General features: G+C 50.4%; 2 protein-coding genes across 3 annotated transcripts in view; both read right to left on the bottom strand.

The window, feature by feature from the left end:
* Window positions 1-14,418, bottom strand: LOC120740883 (coagulation factor VII). Its single transcript, XM_040043403.1, has 11 exons — window positions 14,414-14,418; window positions 4,676-4,761; window positions 4,426-4,598; window positions 3,966-3,990; window positions 3,720-3,833; window positions 3,494-3,628; window positions 2,560-2,822; window positions 2,363-2,477; window positions 1,893-2,089; window positions 1,692-1,817; window positions 1-949 (listed from the first exon to the last, which is right to left on the bottom strand). The coding sequence occupies exons 2-11, from the start codon at window positions 4,746-4,748 to the stop codon at window positions 704-706; spliced, it is 1,467 nt and encodes a 488-aa protein (XP_039899337.1). The 5' UTR covers window positions 4,749-4,761; window positions 14,414-14,418; the 3' UTR covers window positions 1-703.
* Window positions 7,209-16,630, bottom strand: part of abcf3 (ATP-binding cassette, sub-family F (GCN20), member 3) — an 18,644-nt gene continuing 9,222 nt past the window's right edge. For both annotated transcript variants that reach the window (XM_040043401.1, XM_040043402.1), the window contains 13 exons: window positions 15,606-15,665; window positions 15,467-15,523; window positions 14,597-14,619; window positions 14,464-14,519; window positions 13,925-14,125; window positions 10,837-10,913; window positions 10,712-10,756; window positions 10,499-10,631; window positions 9,933-10,021; window positions 9,451-9,542; window positions 9,236-9,368; window positions 7,846-7,933; window positions 7,209-7,702 (listed from right to left, as the gene is read on the bottom strand). In XM_040043401.1, the coding sequence (XP_039899335.1) occupies window positions 7,544-7,702; window positions 7,846-7,933; window positions 9,236-9,368; window positions 9,451-9,542; window positions 9,933-10,021; window positions 10,499-10,631; window positions 10,712-10,756; window positions 10,837-10,913; window positions 13,925-14,125; window positions 14,464-14,519; window positions 14,597-14,619; window positions 15,467-15,523; window positions 15,606-15,665 (1,213 nt within the window). In that variant the 3' untranslated portion in view covers window positions 7,209-7,543. The remainder of the gene's footprint in view (window positions 7,703-7,845; window positions 7,934-9,235; window positions 9,369-9,450; window positions 9,543-9,932; window positions 10,022-10,498; window positions 10,632-10,711; window positions 10,757-10,836; window positions 10,914-13,924; window positions 14,126-14,463; window positions 14,520-14,596; window positions 14,620-15,466; window positions 15,524-15,605; window positions 15,666-16,630) is intronic.

Here is a 16,630-nt window from a genome sequence, read left to right on the forward strand (position 1 = left end):
GTTTTTCAACTCTCAGTAATGCCATAGTGATCGTTTGATATATGGAGCTGCAGCGGAGTTTAGGCCCAGACACGGCTAGTGACGTAAGACTGAACGACCGGATTGAAGTCTGTAGGAAATGAAATGATCTGAAGGGTTTGTGGTCTCAGCTGCTGGGTTCACAGCTTATCCAATAACAGTGAAAATGATCATCCAGGGTGATAAAAGCCTATTTTTACCGAGCGTGCAGCGTCGCCTGGTCAGCTCGGCCCCTTCACTCTTCCTGCCAGGTCTCAAAAATGTTTGAAACCTGAAAAACAACCTCAAAGACCAATATGTGACATCACAGTGACCATCTCATATATATAGTCTGTGCATGTATGTACCCACAGGTGTGTGAATCAAACATCATCCAGGAACATGAAGAGAAGCTTACACACGTTGTTTATTTGGTGAATTTTGCTCCTTGACATTTATTCATAGACAAACACAGCGACAGATTTACTGCATGCTCCTTCACAGCATTGCTTTAAATCTCAGGGTTATGCTTCCTTTGTGGTATTAAAGTACTCACTATGCATACTCGCTGTACTATTACTGCAGCAGATCCCTTTATGGCGTCAGTGTGGCAGCAGTGTTCAGAGTCGGTTTGAAGGTGGTTGCAGCTCACTCGGTATCCCATAATCCCCTCACATGAAACCGGGCACGCTTGGCTCTTGGGGCTTCACGGGCTCCCAGTGCCGTTCACGTCCCGTCTCTCCATTGTGTCTCGGATCCAGTTGAGGAAGTTGCCCAGTCGGGTGTAGACACCGTACTTGCCACGGGCGGCACATTTCTCCCCCCAGCTGACGACCCCGGTCAGGAACCAGGTCCCCCTGTAGTTCACCACAAACGGCCCTCCGCTGTCCCCGCTGCAGGCATCCTTACTGGCCTCCAGGTAACCTGCGCAGTACATGTTGTCTGTGATCACCTGCAGGAAACACAGGAGGGGCCGGGCATCAGGGCAACGTGGGAACGGCTGCGTCTCTATCGCTGACCCTGGTCTGGTTTGATTTGGTCATAGACGGTATCGCTCGAGTGAACAGCACACCTGAGACGGGGCAGATTTACATGTACACCTGTACACAAACAATGCTGACAGCAGATGCTGTGCATCATGTTCAGGTGTCCACAGTCTGCTTAGTGCAGGATTCAAACTCGTTACAGAGAGCACACCTGTTCATCCAACAGTTCTTCCTGTAAGGACACATGAACAGGTGTGCTCTTTATCGTCCTCTACGACCCCCCCAACTGTCGTTCAGCAGTGCTGCTCGCCGAAGCAGTTTCCACCCTCATTTCATTTTGTAGAGATGACACTACTACACTCAGTAATCAGATTACAGTTACTTTTAGAAAAGGTCATTACTTGTATTAAGTACGACGAATGTGCAGCAGTCCCCTGCTAACATGCTAACCTGTGGACCTCCATCCAAAAACTGTCCAGCCCGTCGGTGTTCACCACGAACGTGGCGGTCTATCGACAGCGGGCGTACCAGGTAACCCTCTAAGTAGCCCCCCCCCCCGGATCCTCTGATAAACAGTCTAGTTTATCAGAGGATGCAGCAGCTTTTCTAACGTTTACGTCACCTGTTGCTGTGTTGCTGCTCTTTCTCAAACACTAAGTATAGATCAGCAGTTGCTGCGGGGTTGGGCTCAGACGCTCAGCTGATCACCTGCTCGGTGGTGCTGATGCAGTCTTTGTAGCCGACCACTGGGAGTGTCACCTTCCTCAGGAACCTCGAGGAGCGGCCCAGGTACTCGGTGGCCCCCCAGCCCGTCACCACGCCGTGGTTGTCCTCCTGGGCACACGGACAGTCGGCATCAGACAGATGGGCCAAGTCAGCTGCAGCACTCATCATTTCCGATGAAATTACCTTCAGCAGGTATTTGGAGAGGTGGGTGTCGGGGAGGCAGGCGGGGACTGCGGTGGGGCCCCTCTGAACAGGCCGGGCGAGATGGAGCAGAGCGAGGTCGCTGTCGAAGGTGAAGGCGTGGAAGTGAGGATGAATGATGACCTTTTGGATCTTTATCTGCTGCTCGCCTGGATCGGGACGCTGCTTGTCGTAGTCACCTGCAGACAGACACACACTCAGAAAACCCAGCTCACACACACATTCCTGCGCTCAGACTGAAGGGACAGCATCGATGAACCGAGATGCCGCAATCCCTGCTGCAGCCAGCAGAGGGTACATACCTGAGTGTAGTGGTTTTACAGACGTGCAGAAGCCTACACAGATGTGTGAACAGTGTCTGATTAGCATTCAAAGTATGCGTGTTTACATGAGCATCCCTGCTGCTCTGCCGCTCACAGTGGGTGAGGTCCACTGTAAACCACCGGCCTCACCTATCGTAATGTGGTCTGCAGACTCTTCAAAGCAGTGAGCGGCAGAAACGACCCATCGGTCAGATACCAGAGTCCCTCCGCAGAAACCGAAGCCGTCAGACCTGTGGATCAGAACCTGAACAGAAACGCTCGGCGTCAGCACGTTCACACAGCTCAGAACAAGGTTCTGCTTCGTTATTCCACTGATGCCTCCAAACCTGCCAGGGGCTCCCTCCTCGCCTCTCCAGGGATCCACCCACAACACGAGGCTGCATCTCGCTACCTCCTGCCCCTCCACTGTCCGTCAGGTTCCCTCCTCTCCCTGTTGCGTTTGCTGTCCACACCTCTGTTGAATTAAGTTCAGGTAGCCAGCTGTCTGTTGCATTGTAATCCCACGTGGCATCGTCTGTCTCCAAGGAACTCAGCAGAGAGCGACCTCGATCCAAAGCCTCCATCTGCTGACGGCCGCAGGGGAACGCCACTGAGCAGGAACGGGAAAGAAAGATCACGAAATCAGCTCAGATTAGCCGTGAGACCAACAAAGACAGATACGAATATATGAATAATGATTAACACCAGTGCATCATGGGAATCCCCCAGCATAACTAAGGGAGGATTCAGGGTCACCTGGTCCAGCCCTAACTATATGCTTTAGCAAAAAGGAAAGTTTGAAGCCTGATCTTGAAAGTAGAGATAGTGTCTGTCTCCTGAATCCAAACTGGAAGCTGGTTCCACAGAAGAGGGGCCTGAAAACTGAAGGCTCTGCCTCCCATTCTACTTTTAAATACTCTAGGAACAACAAGTAGGCCTGCAGAGCGAGAGCGAAGTGCTCTAATAGGGTGATATGGTACTACAAGGTCATTAAGATAAGATGGGGCCTGATTATTTAAGACCTTGTATGTGAGGAGCAGGATTTTGAATTCTGGATTTAACAGGAAGCCGAAACAGGAGAAATCTGCTCTCTCTTTCTAGTCCCTGTCAGGACTCTTGCTGCAGCATTTTGGATTAGCTGAAGGCTTTTCAGGGAGTTTTTAGGACATCCTGATAATAATGAATTACAGTCGTCCAGCCTGGAAGTAATAAATCCTGTCTGCACTTACTGTAGTATTATGTGCAGTAATACTAATACAATGTGGGTCCTGGGAGTGTTACCGGTCTTGGAGCAGCTCTGTCTGTCACTCTCTAGGAAGTATCCGTCAGCACAGCCACACTGAACTCCAGCGCCACCTGCCAGGTCTCTGCAGTACTGCATACAGCCACCATTTCTATAGTGGCACTCCAACACCACTACCCAAGGCAATTTTCATAAATATTTCATTTGTCAGGTGTCATTTGCTCGATTTAAAGGTGGTGTACCTGAGTTTCAGGTGTTTGTTACCTGTGTTGCAGATCTTGCCCTGATACTGGGGAGGACAAAGACACGTGAAGTCTCCTCGGTCCAGGGTGCACATGCCTCCGTTCAGACAGGGGTTGGTCCCACAGGGGTTCAGATCTAAGACACACAGGTGAGGAACTCAGCTGAGTCATTGGTAGAAGACACCTGATCAGATTTCAGACTGTAGTCAGACTAAAGCACATCCAGCTGAGCTGCCACAAACTGAGTGACTGAGTTGTTCGTACTCACTTGTGTATCTGTACCAAAACTCCATCTGTGGGACAAGGACTCAGAGTTAGTGACTGCAGCTGTGGTTATGTTGAACGACTGTGTAAGAGTCTGCAGACACGACAACGCTCTGCATCCTGTGTGTGCGCAGCTAAACTGATCTCCTGCTCTGTAATCGTCCTGATTCGTGTCCGGGATGAACGAGGATGATGTTTTCTGATGACTTCCATCATTTCAGCTGCTTCCTCTACACACACTCTGCTAGCTACACACCCTTGACTAGAACTACGTCGAAATCCTTATTTAAGCATTTAGCTCCGCCCGCTGAGAGTCAGGTTTTGGGCCCAGCATCATCAATCAGGACGAAGCGGTCCTCTCTGGGTTAGCACGGGTCTGTGGTGCTGACTTTGCTTTAATATATGTTTAAATAAAGTAACACGGTGGTAATCTCCTGCTGCGTGGGCAGCGGCGGGCTTCGTACCGTCTTCTCCTGGGTCTGGAAGATCTCTGTGGCCTCCTCCAGCGAGCAGCGCTCCTCGTAACACTCCCGCTCCAGGTTCCCGGGCAGCATCTCCTCCAGGAAATGCGAGTTGGCTCGTCGCCTCCTGGAGGAGGAGCGCAGGATCTGGCCGGCCGCCGACCGATCCAAGAACACTGAGGGGTGGACAGAAAAACGGAAATACTCAGACTGTGCCACAGAGGCGGAAAACACGAGCGTGGGTGTGTCTCACCTGAACACTGGATGAGCGCAGAGCAGACGAGCAGAGCGCCAACGCTCAGAGTCACGGCTGTGGACGGCAGCATGTCTGTCCGACGGCTGCGGGCAAAATGGAGGACAGAGGAGCAGCTGACGGATTGATGGTTAACCACAGCTCAAATATTGACACGCAGATGTCACATCAGCCGCAGAGACGACAACATGTCTGAACTCTGTTCTGCTGGAGTATTTTCATTGCTGACCTGTAAAGGTGAAAAGGTCAAAGGTCACAGCACCTTTTGATGATCCTGTAGGAAGCAGCTGTTCATGAAAATATTCCAAAGGCTTAAGAGGAACGGAGCCAACTCTGGAATAACCTCCAGAGCACCGACAGCGACACGTGGAGGGCCTGCTGAACAGAGTACACGCAGTACTGCACACAGTACTGCAGTATCTGCAGTACAGATACTGCAGGGTTGCTGTGATGTAGACTGGCCTGACGACTGCTCAGTGTTAAGTCTGATTGTTGAATGTTGTCATTGTGGTTCTTAAATTTGTAAAGTCTGAGTTCAATCTATAGGATCAAGACATTCCTTTGTCTCTGACCACCAGACACTGTGTGCTGGGGGAGGTTTTATCGCAGATACATCCTGTCTGACAGATCTGTTTCTTCTGTTGTTGCTTCCTGCTTTTATGACCCTTTTGGTCAGCAGGAGGTCACTCAAACACACACAGTGCCTTGTCTTAGAACCATTGGGGGGTTTTACGGAGGGAGGTGCTTGTGCTGTGCTGTGTGTTGCAACTGTGTTTGTCAATAAAAAGGCTACGAGGAAGCTGCTCTTTGAAGGATTTGGAGTCAGGTGAGCAGCGTGAGCTCCAAGAGCTGGTTCTGACCCAAAACTTCCCTCGTGAGCGAGTTGGTTGTTCTGTTCTGTCTTGTGTTCTTCATGATGAATAGGTCTCTGTGGAAACACAGACCAACCGTCGGCCTGCACCTCCAGTGAAAGCAGATTGGTCCAGCTGAGGGAAACCAGACCCCTGAGCGACTGATTGGACACACCTGCACGCAGGCTGAGGGGGCAGCTGCAAGCAGAGGGTGCCGTTTGGCCCTCATGGCTTCATTTTCATTCCCATTGTTAAACCTGAAAGCTGTTTGAGGGTGCCTCGCCCCCCCCGCTGTGTTTGTTTAGGGTTTAATTTGACTTTGTGTTGGTTTCCTTCAGTAGTTGGTGTCTGCCTGCTTTATGAGAGGAGCTGTTTTGTACTGGTTGGTTGTTTCTGACTGTGATCGGTGTTTGTGTCTTCATGTCCTTTCACCTACTGGACCTGAAGAGTCATCAGTCTGTAACAGCTTCTTCCGGTCTTCAGTCGTCCATCAGCAGTGGACAGACTGGGATGATGATTTATCTAAATCAACGTGAATTCAATTCATTTTTATTTATTCAGCAACAAATCACAACAACAGACTGAAGGCTCTGCCTCCCATTCTACTTTTAAATACTCTAGGAACAACAAGTAGGCCTGCAGAGTGAGAGCGAAGTGCTCTAATAGGGTGATATGGTACTACAAGGTCATTAAGATAAGATGGGGCCTGATTATTTAAGACCTTGTATGTGAGGAGCAGGATTTTGAATTCTGGATTTAACAGGAAGCCAAAACAGGAGAAATCTGCTCTCTCTTTCTAGTCCCTGTCAGGACTCTTGCTGCAGCATTTTGGATCAGCTGAAGGCTTTTCAGGGAGTTTTTTGGACATCCTGATAATAATGAATTACAGTCGTCCAGCCTGGAAGTAATAAATGCATGAACTAGTTTTTCAGCGTCACTCTGAGACAGGATATTTCTAACTTTAGAGATGTTGCACAAATGGAAGAAAGCAGTCTTACATATTTGTTTAATATGTGCATTGAAGGACATGTCCTGGTCAAAAATGACTCCAAGGTTCCTCACAGTGTTACTGGAGGCCAAGGTAATGCCATCCAGAGTAAGAATCTGCTTAGAGACCATATTTCTAAGATTTTCAGGGCCGAGTACAATAACCTCAGTTTGATCTGAATTAAGAAGCAGAAAGTTAGCGGCCATCCAGGTCTTTATGTCTTTAAGACATTCCTGCAGTTTAACTCTGTCGATTTTTTCTGGACATGCGCCCAGGTTCGAGTCCGACCCGCGGTTTGCTGCAGGTCTTCCCCTCCCTCTGCTGTCCTGTCCCTCTTCGGCGCTCTGAAGCCGGAGGGCTGAAGTTTGTCTGAGAGACAGAAAGAGAGAAAGCAGCTGAACCCTGGCAGCTCTGCGTCATCGCTCGTGCTCGCTGGATCGCATTTTTCACCTCGCTTTAACCACTGGTTTTATCAGGCGGACGTTTTGTTGTCACTGCTTAGCTAGCGTTTCGTTAGCATTGCTCGTTAGCAGTGAGCACGGCCACGTTTAGGATAAACGTGTAAAAACTTCACTCCTGAAAGCAGATCTGCTCCTCCTGAGCGCCATCCGGTGGCACCTCTGAGTACTGGCACAGTTAAATACCGCCCACGACCCACCCCAACCCCACCCCGGAGTGAAGGAGAGAGGCGGAGGCGTGATATGATTCTTTTATTTGTTTTGTGTCTGATGTCACTGTGACATCAGCTCGCAGGAAACCGCTGCCATACAAAACACAATCAGCTGAGACGACAGACAGACGACAGGTTCACTCGTTAAATAAACGCCGAGCCGCTCTGGGTGACCCCTCTCCCCGCAGAGTTCGCAGCCAATCAGCTTGCAGCAGATCACCTGAGCAGCAGGTGAGAGTTCAGAGAAGAAAAAGTCCTCCGGTCCGCTCTAGATGCCGATTAGCTGCTGCGACACATCATAATGGAGGGGGCGTGGTTATGTCAGTGGTGGGTACGGTCAGTAAGCAGTTGGTGGCGCGTCACAGGTAACCTTCCTTCTTGAACTGCTCGTGCAGGATGTCCCGGTACTCATCGAACCCGCCGTCGATGCGCCGCACCTTCCCGCCTTCACACACCCACAGCTCCTTACACACCATCCTGATCAGACGCTCGTCATGTGACACCAGGATGACCCCGCCCTGAAACACGTGACATCACACAGGTGAGAATGCACGCACGGACGCACACACACACACACACACACACGCACGCACGCACACACACACACACACACACGCACACACACACACACACACACACACAGAGTCACACACACACACACCTTGAATTTGTTCAGAGCCTTAGCGAGCGCCTCGATGGTCTCCATGTCCAGGTGATTGGTCGGCTCGTCCAGGATGTAGAAGTTTGGGCTGGAGGACACAAAGATGACATCATCACCATCAAAACCACAATAACAGGTTAATCAATCTAGCTGGGAGTGCGTTCACAGGAAGAGGCGGAGTCACGTCCAGCCAGGTCAGATTTCAACAGCGAGCGCTTTGAGAAGAGTGCGACTGCATCCTCAGCACCGCCTGCTCCGTCCTTCAGCCACAGCAGTGATGATGAAGTCTGACAGATTTCTTCCAGACATGTCTCTCACACACACACACAGACACACACACGGACACACACACACACATGCAGACACACAGGCACGGACGCGCACACACACACACACACACACACACACGCACACACAGGCACGGACACACACACACACACACACGCACACACAGGCACGGACGCGCACACACACACACACACACACACACACACACACGCACGGACACACACACACACACACGCACGGACACACACACACACACACACACACACACAGACACACACACGGACACACACACACACATGCAGACACACAGGCACGGACGCGCGCGCACACACACACACACACACACACACAGACACACACACACACACGGACACACGCACGCACACACGCACGGACACACACACACACACACACACACACACACACGGACACACGCACACACGCACGGACACACGCACGGACACACACACACACACACACACACACACACACACACACACACACACACACGGACACACGCACACACGCACGCACACACGCACGGACACACACACACACACATGCACACACAGACACACACGCACGGACGCGCACACACACACACACACAGGCAGACACACACACACACGCACGCGCACATGCACGCACACGCAGACACACACGCACGCGCACACACGCTCTGATCTGTCTTTACCAACAACATTTTGTTCAGCGCTCTCTCTCGTTATTAAAAGGAAACTGAAGGACGTGTTTCATTCTTCAGTCTCGTGTCTTTGCAAAGCTCAACTCTTCCATCAGACTTACTGTACATTAAATGTGCTGCACAGAGTCAGCAGATGGAGCAAAAACACAAACACACTGATGACTGCCGTGTGTTTCTAATAGACTCATTTAACATCGTATTTAAAGGAAGGTTTGTTGCCTCTATGTTTACTTACATCAAACCTGTGGAAACACTATGGCTGCATCATTTTAACATTTTTTTAGTCCCGCCCACTCTGTGTCAACAGTCTAGCTCCGCCCCTGTGTTGGACCCTCTGAAGAAATGGTAAATGGCCTGTATTTGTATAGCGCTTTACAATACATTCAGTCATCCAGTTACCATGGCATGGTCATCTGAGCGAAGGCCACGCGGCTCTTCTGTCCTCCTGATAGGCTGGCCACCGGCCTCGTGGCCAGCTCTCCCGTGATACCGTAACCTCCCAGCTGGTGGCGGTACTCCTCCTCGGTCCGACCTGCGATGCAAACGCAGCAGCCCATCAGAGCGCGACGTGGAGCTGCCAATGGTATTGTTGATGGCGCTGTTGCTATAGTTACCGGGGAACTTGTTGAGGAGCAGCTCCACAGAGCAGACGTTCAGGTCCAGCTGGTCCACATGGTGCTGACTGAAGTAACCGATCTTCAAGTTCCTGAGGCGAAAAGATGAGCAGCAGGCATGTTTAGATTAGCGAGCGCGTCTCGATTATCAGCACTCGCTGACAATCGCTCCGAGCACGAGCAGATCCCACAAACAGCGCATGAACAATGGCGCGTCCTCAGTCTGAACCCGCAGGCCCGATAAACAGAATGGAGCACTCGGAAACAAAGAATGAAACAGGTGCAAAGGCTGGAACACATCACAGGTTGAAACAGGAAGAGGAGGAGCCAAAAGGGAGAAAATGTTAAAGCTTCCTAAAAACAGCGCAGGCAGTCCCTTAAAGAGCGAGTGGAGAGGAAGAAAGGCTTCCTGCACAGTGTACAGAGATCCAATAAGATGCAACCAACAGACTCTGCTCTGATTGGTCCACTGGTCGTCTTACCTGTGAGCCTGCCTGACTCCGTTGACCGGTGTCAACTCGCCCATCAGCAACTTGAGGACGGTGGTTTTACCAGCACCGTTTTCACCGACCTGCCGAGAAACACAACAGCCCAAACAGCGAGCTGATTAATGACTGCACTTCCTGTTGTACCTCTGAATCATGTCTCACTCTGCAGAGGCGCCCAGTGCTCACTTCCTGTCTGAGTACTGATATCTGTGCATGCCTCTTAGAGAACTCATCTTAGTGAATAATTAGTTTGTAATTGCTGCATCACACCACCAGGTGGAGCCACCTATCGTGTTCAGGAAATGCTCGCCAACGTTCGTGTCTGACGGTACAGTGCAGACCTGACGCTCTGCGGCCTGTCAGTCCATCCCTGAGCTAACAAGCTAACCTGGAGCCATGCCAGCTAAGCCAGCCACACCTGAAGGTCTCTCCACCCGCACAGCGCCCTCTGCTGACTCATTGCCGTCAGCTGTAAAGCACTATACGCTGACCGTGGTGACACCGTGAGGTCACCATGGTGATAAGACCGTGAGGTCACGACACAGTGCTGTCACACATACGATGCAGATCCGAGAGTCGAGGTCAGCTGACAGGTTGAGTCCGGAGAACAGCGGCTGGTCTTTACTGTAGTAAAACTCGACTTCATCCAGCTGCAGGATGGGCGGAGACAACTTCTCAAAGTTATCTGGAAACCTGAAGCGACACACAGCACGTCAGCCAGTCCAAGCTTTACTGCCACAGTGATCGTCGGGGGTCAGAGGTCATCTTCTTACCTGAGCGTGACTTCAATTTCCTTCTCGATGGGCTTTAGCTCAGGTCTGCGGGAGAAAGCAAGCATTAGCTTACAGAGAGGCAGCACAGACACTAGATCAAGGCGAGGAGAGCGAGGAGGACTCACAGCTTCTCCAGGAGTTTGAGTTTACTCTGCACCTGAGCTGCTCGGTTAGCGTTGTACCGAAATCTGTCGATGAAAACCTGAAAGACACACAGCAGCCGTTCACCAAAACTACATCAGCTCTGTGATGTGACACAGAATCACCACACAGACAATCTGTGATTCAAGCTGTCTGTGAGCAGCACGTCCTACAGACGCACCGAGTCACTGACATGATAATAATAATAATAATGGATTGGATTTATATAGCGCTTTTCTAGGCACCCAAAGCGCTTTACAATACCACTATTCATTCACTCTCACATTCACACACTGGTGGAGGCAGCTACAGTTGTAGCCACAGCTGCCCTGGGGCAGACTGACAGAAGCGAGGCTGCCATATCGCGCCATCGGCCCCTCTGGCCAACACCAGTAGGCAAGTAGGGTAAAGTGTCTTGCCCAAGGACACAACGACCAGGACAGAGAGCCCAGGGATCGAACCGGCAACCTTCCGGTTACAGATGCGATTCCCAACCCCCCGAGCCACGGTCGCCCCGTTGTTGTACATGAAACAACGAACAGACACCAACAAGGCAGGCATACAGTGGAGCACCTGTTTGTACCCGTCTGTACTGTCTGTACCTGTGTGTACTGTCTGTACCTGTCTGTACCTGTGTGTCTGTCTTTACCTGTGTGTACTGTCTGTACTGTCTGTACTTGTGTGTACTGTCTGTACTTGTGTGTCTGTCTGTACCTGTGTGTACTGTGTGTACTGTCTGTACTGTCTGTACCTGTGTGTACCGTCTGTACCTGTGTGTACTGTCTGTACTGTCTGTACCTGTGTGTACTTGTGTGTACTGTCTGTACCGGTGTGTACCGTCTGTACTGTCTGTACTGTCTGTACCTGTGTGTACTGTCTGTAGTGTCTGTACCTGTGTGTACTTGTGTGTACTGTCTGTACCGGTGTGTCTGTCTGTACTTGTGTGTACTTGTGTGCACTGTCTGTACCTGTGTGTACTTTTGTGTACTGTCTGTACCTGTGTGTACTTTTGTGTACTGTCTGTAGTGTCTGTACCTGTGTGTACTGTCTGTACCTGTGTGTACTGTATGTGCTGTCTGTACTGTATGTGCTGTCTGTACTTGTGTGTACTGTCTGTAGTGTCTGTTCCTGTGTGTACTGTCTGTACCGGTGTGTACCGTCTGTACCTGTGTGTACTTGTGTGTACCGTCTGTACCTGTGTGTACCTGTGTGTACTGTCTGTACCTGTGTGTACCTGTCTGTACCTGTCTGTACTTGTGTGTACCTGTCTGTACTTGTGTGTACCTGTCTGTACTTGTGTGTACTTGTGTGTACTGTCTGTACCTGTGTGTACTTGTGTGTCTGTCTGTACTTGTGTGTACTGTCTGTATTGTCTGTACTTGTGTGTACTGTCTGTATTGTCTGTACTTGTGTGTACTTGTGTGTACTGTCTGTACCTGTGTGTACTGTCTGTACCTGTGTGTACCTGTGTGTACTGTCTGTACTTGTGTGTACCTGTCTGTACCTGTGTGTACTTGTGTGTCTGTCTGTACTTGTGTGTCTGTCTGTACTTGTGTGTACTTGTGTGTACTGTCTGTACCTGTGTGTACTTGTGTGTACTGTCTGTACCTGTGTGTACTGTCTGTACTGTCTGTACTTGTGTGTACTGTCTGTACCTGTGTGTACTGTCTGTACTTGTGTGTACCTGTATGTACCTGTGTGTACTGTCTGTACTTGTGTGTACCTGTGTGTACTGTCTGTACTTGTGTGTACCTGTGTGTACTTGTGTGTACCTGTATGTACCTGCGTGTACCTGTGTGTACTGTCTGTACTTGTGTGTACCTGTATGTACCTGTGTGTACTGTCTGTACCTGTCTGTACCTGTGTGTCTGTCTGTACCTGTGTGTACTGTCTGTACTGTCTGTACCTGTGTGTACTGTCTGTACTTGTGTGTCTGTCTGTATCTGTGTGTACTGTGTGTACTGTCTGTACCTGTGTGTACCGTCTGTACCTGTGTGTACTGTCTGTACTGTCTCTACTTGTGTGTACTGTCTGTACCGGTGTGTACCGTCTGTACTGTCTGTACCGTCTGTACTGTCTGTACCTGTGTGTACTGTCTGTAGTGTCTGTACTTGTGTGTACTTGTGTGTACTGTCTGTACCTGTGTGTACTTTTGTGTACTGTCTGTACCTGTGTGTACTTTTGTGTACTGTCTGTAGTGTCTGTACCTGTGTGTACTGTCTGTACCTGTGTGTACTGTATGTGCTGTCTGTACTGTATGTGCTGTCTGTACTTGTGTGTACTGTCTGTAGTGTCTGTTCCTGTGTGTACTGTCTGTACCGGTGTGTACCGTCTGTACCTGTGTATACTTGTGTGTACTGTCTGTACCTGTGTGTACCTGTCTGTACCTGTCTGTACCTGTGTGTACCTGTCTGTACTTGTGTGTACCTGTCTGTACCTGTCTGTACTTGTGTGTACCTGTCTGTACCTGTGTGTACTTGTGTGTCTGTCTGTACTTGTGTGTACTGTCTGTATTGTCTGTACTTGTGTGTACTTGTGTGTACTGTCTGTACCTGTGTGTACTTGTGTGTACTGTCTGTACTTGTGTGTACTTGTGTGTCTGTCTGTACTTGTGTGTACTTGTGTGTACTGTCTGTATTGTCTGTACTTGTGTGTACTTGTGTGTACTGTCTGTACTTGTGTGTACTGTCTGTACCTGTGTGTACTGTCTGTACTTGTGTGTACTGTGTGTACTGTCTGTACCTGTGTGTACCTGTGTGTACTGTCTGTACCTGTATGTACCTGTGTGTACCTGTATGTACTGTCTGTACTTGTGTGTACCTGTGTGTACTTGTGTGTACCTGTATGTACCTGTGTGTACTGTCTGTACTGTCTGTACTTGTGTGTACTGTGTGTACTGTCTGTACCTGTGTGTACTGTGTGTACTGTCTGTACCTGTGTGTACCTGTGTGTACTGTCTGTACCTGTATGTACCTGTGTGTACCTGTATGTACTGTCTTTACCTGTGTGTACCTGTGTGTACCTGTCTGTACTTGTGTGTACCTGTGTGTACCTGTCTGTACCTGTGTGTACCTGTATGTGCTGTCTGTATTGCAGCTGGGCCTCGTACTCTCTCTGCTGGTTCTTCAGTCGGTCCTCTTTGGTTTTAATAAAATTTTCGTAGTTGCCGCGGTAACTGTCAAGCCTCTGGGAGTGCAGGTGGATGATGTCTGTGACCACGGCATTCAGGAAGTTTCTGTCGTGGGAGACGACCAGGATGGTGGACTGCCAGGTCTGCAGGGGAGGGATGACTTATGAGGTTAGTGCAGCTGAGATAACAGAGCCAGCCTGCCTCGTTCACTGACACCACCGCACAAACGTTTTAAACCTACAGTCTGAATATGGCCACGCCCCAGTTTCTCCTCATTAGGAAGCAGGCTGACCTGTTTTGATCAATGTGGTCTGAACACGTCCAGCATTAACACTGAGTGACAGGGATCGTTATCAGGACGCGAGGTGACATCGTCAGGATGTGTAAACAAACTGAGGTGAGAAGAATCCAGGTGTGAGAGAAACACTCACGCACACGTCTGTGAGCGAGGCCGCTGTTTGCAGAGAGAGGCTAACCTTACCTGCAGGTAGTTCTCCAACCACAGAATGGCTCTGACGTCCAACATGTTGGTGGGCTCTGAAACACAAAACATGGAGAATACGTCACAGACCTCCTCCTCCCATCACAGCTTCAGCGAGGGAGGTGTGACTCACCATCAAGCAGCAGGAGGTCGGGCCTGCAGAAAAGAAACCAGAGAAGAAGAAATCATCAGCTGAGCATCGATCTGTAGACTCCCGTCATCTTTACCCTGTGTGTGTGTGTGTGTGTGTGTGTGTGTGTGTGTGTCTGACTGTGTGTGTGTGTGTGTGTGTGTGACTGTGTGTGTGTGTGTGTGTGTGCGTGCGACTGTGTGTGTGTGTGACTGTGTGTGCGTGTGACTGTGTGCGTGTGACTGTGTGCGTGTGACTGTGTGCGTGCGACTGTGTGTGTGTGTGTGTGTCTCTGTGTGTGTGTGTGTGTGTCTCTGTGTGTGTGTGTGTGTGTGTGACTGTGTGTGTGTGACTGTGTGTGTGTGACTGTGTGTGTGTGACTGTGTGTGTGTGTGTGTGTGTGTGTGTGACTGTGTGTGTGTGACTGTGTGCGTGTGTGTCTCTGTGTGTGTGTGACTGTGTGCGTGTGTGTCTCTGTGTGTGTGTGTCTCTGTGTGTGTGTGTCTCTGTGTGTGTGTGTCTCTGTGTGTGTGTGTGTGTGTGTGACTCTGTGTGTGTGTGTGTGTGTGTGTGACTGTGTGTGTGTGACTGTGTGTGTGTGTGTGACTGTGTGTGTGTGACTGTGTGCGTGTGTGTCTCTGTGTGTGTGTGTCTCTGTGTGTGTATGTGTGTGTGTGACTCTGTGTGTGTGTGTCTCTGTGTGTGTGTGTGTGTGTGTGACTCTGTGTGTGTGTGTGTCTCTGTGTGTGTGTGTGTGTGTGTGTGTGTGACTCTGTGTGTGTGACTCTGTGTGTGTGTGTGTCTCTGTGTGTGTGTGTGTGTGACTCTGTGTGTGTGTGTGTGTGACTCTGTGTGTGTGTGTGAATCACTCACCGAGCAAACAGAGCTCTGGCCAGTGCCAGTCTCATCCTCCAACCTCCAGAGAACTCCCTGCAGAGAAAACACACTCAGCATGTCACTAAACAGGAGTGTGTGTGTGTGTGGGGGGGGGGGGGGACAACATGTGACTCACTTTGTGGCCTGCTGTTGCATTCTGGGAGAAAATCCAAGACCAGCCAGGATGACAGAGGCTCTGGTTGGACGAGAGAATAACAGCTTCTTTAGTCTGTGGGTTTCAAACCGACACCCTCTCCGGTGTTTGTTCTTATCAGTAAAGTCCTCTGAGTAGAAACATCAGCAGCAGGTGAAGCCTCGCCATGGCGCCCCCTGCTGGTGAAAACCTCTCACAGCGCTTCATGTCTAACTTGAGGTACGAACGCGACTGGATGGAGGCTTTGTGCTCAGTGGGCGGGTCTACCAGCTTTCATGCATCTTATTGGTTAAACTCCTCATAAACCTGCCCTCTACCCGAGACACAGAGGTGAACTTGAGGAGCCGGGGATCAAACCATCGACCTCACGATTACAAATTCATCACCACATCTGTGCTGACTAGCTTCTCGATTCTCGAGCGCGTCCTTCATCACACAGGTAAACGGACACGCTCAGACGTCACACGTGCTCAGTGACCTGATGATCAGCGAGAGGCTTGTACTGCTGTCTGAACACACACGGATTTAAACCTTTAACTTCCATCTGTTCAGGGTCGGTGGGGGTGGAGCCTATGTCGGGGCAAACCTGACATCATGTGACTGGACTATGGGCGGAACCCTCGCAGACTGCTGTGAGGCAGCAGCACTAACCCCAGAACCACCGCGCCGCCTTAACTTTCACTTCATCAGGAGATTTAAAGGTTTTCCATGTTTTGAGGCGCCGCGTCGGGTGCTGTGTCAGCCTGCAGCCGCACTCATCGCCTCCACCGAGCTGTCTGCATGTCAGCCCTGCTCTCGCCGACCGTTGGCTCATCGTTAAGACTTGTTTTCTCACATCTGGATCCCAATAATCACGGCGGCTTCACAACGTTTTCCAGCCTGACGTAGACTCTGTGGTTACGCACTGTGTTCTGTGGGCGGGGCTGATTTAACGCGGTGTACCTGGGCACCCGTCTTTTTCCCTGCCGGCCGGGTAATAGCGGCATTACCGAGCTCACGGACGTGTA

This window comes from Simochromis diagramma, unplaced genomic scaffold (genome assembly GCF_900408965.1).
Source record: "Simochromis diagramma unplaced genomic scaffold, fSimDia1.1 OVJJ01000377.1, whole genome shotgun sequence".
In the NCBI taxonomy this organism is placed as follows: domain Eukaryota; kingdom Metazoa; phylum Chordata; class Actinopteri; order Cichliformes; family Cichlidae; genus Simochromis; species Simochromis diagramma.

Excerpts from the sequence above, each read along its gene's own strand:
- LOC120740883 (XM_040043403.1), bottom strand. The coding sequence starts at position 4,748 with ATGCTGCCGTCCACAGCCGTGACTCTGAGCGTTGGCGCTCTGCTCGTC. Across the intron at positions 2,823-3,493 it reads ACAGAGCTGCTCCAAGACCG|TGGCGTTCCCCTGCGGCCGT; the intron begins GTAACACTCCCA and ends GTTCCTGCTCAG. Across the intron at positions 950-1,691 it reads GCATCAGCACCACCGAGCAG|GTGATCACAGACAACATGTA; the intron begins GTGATCAGCTGA and ends TGTTTCCTGCAG.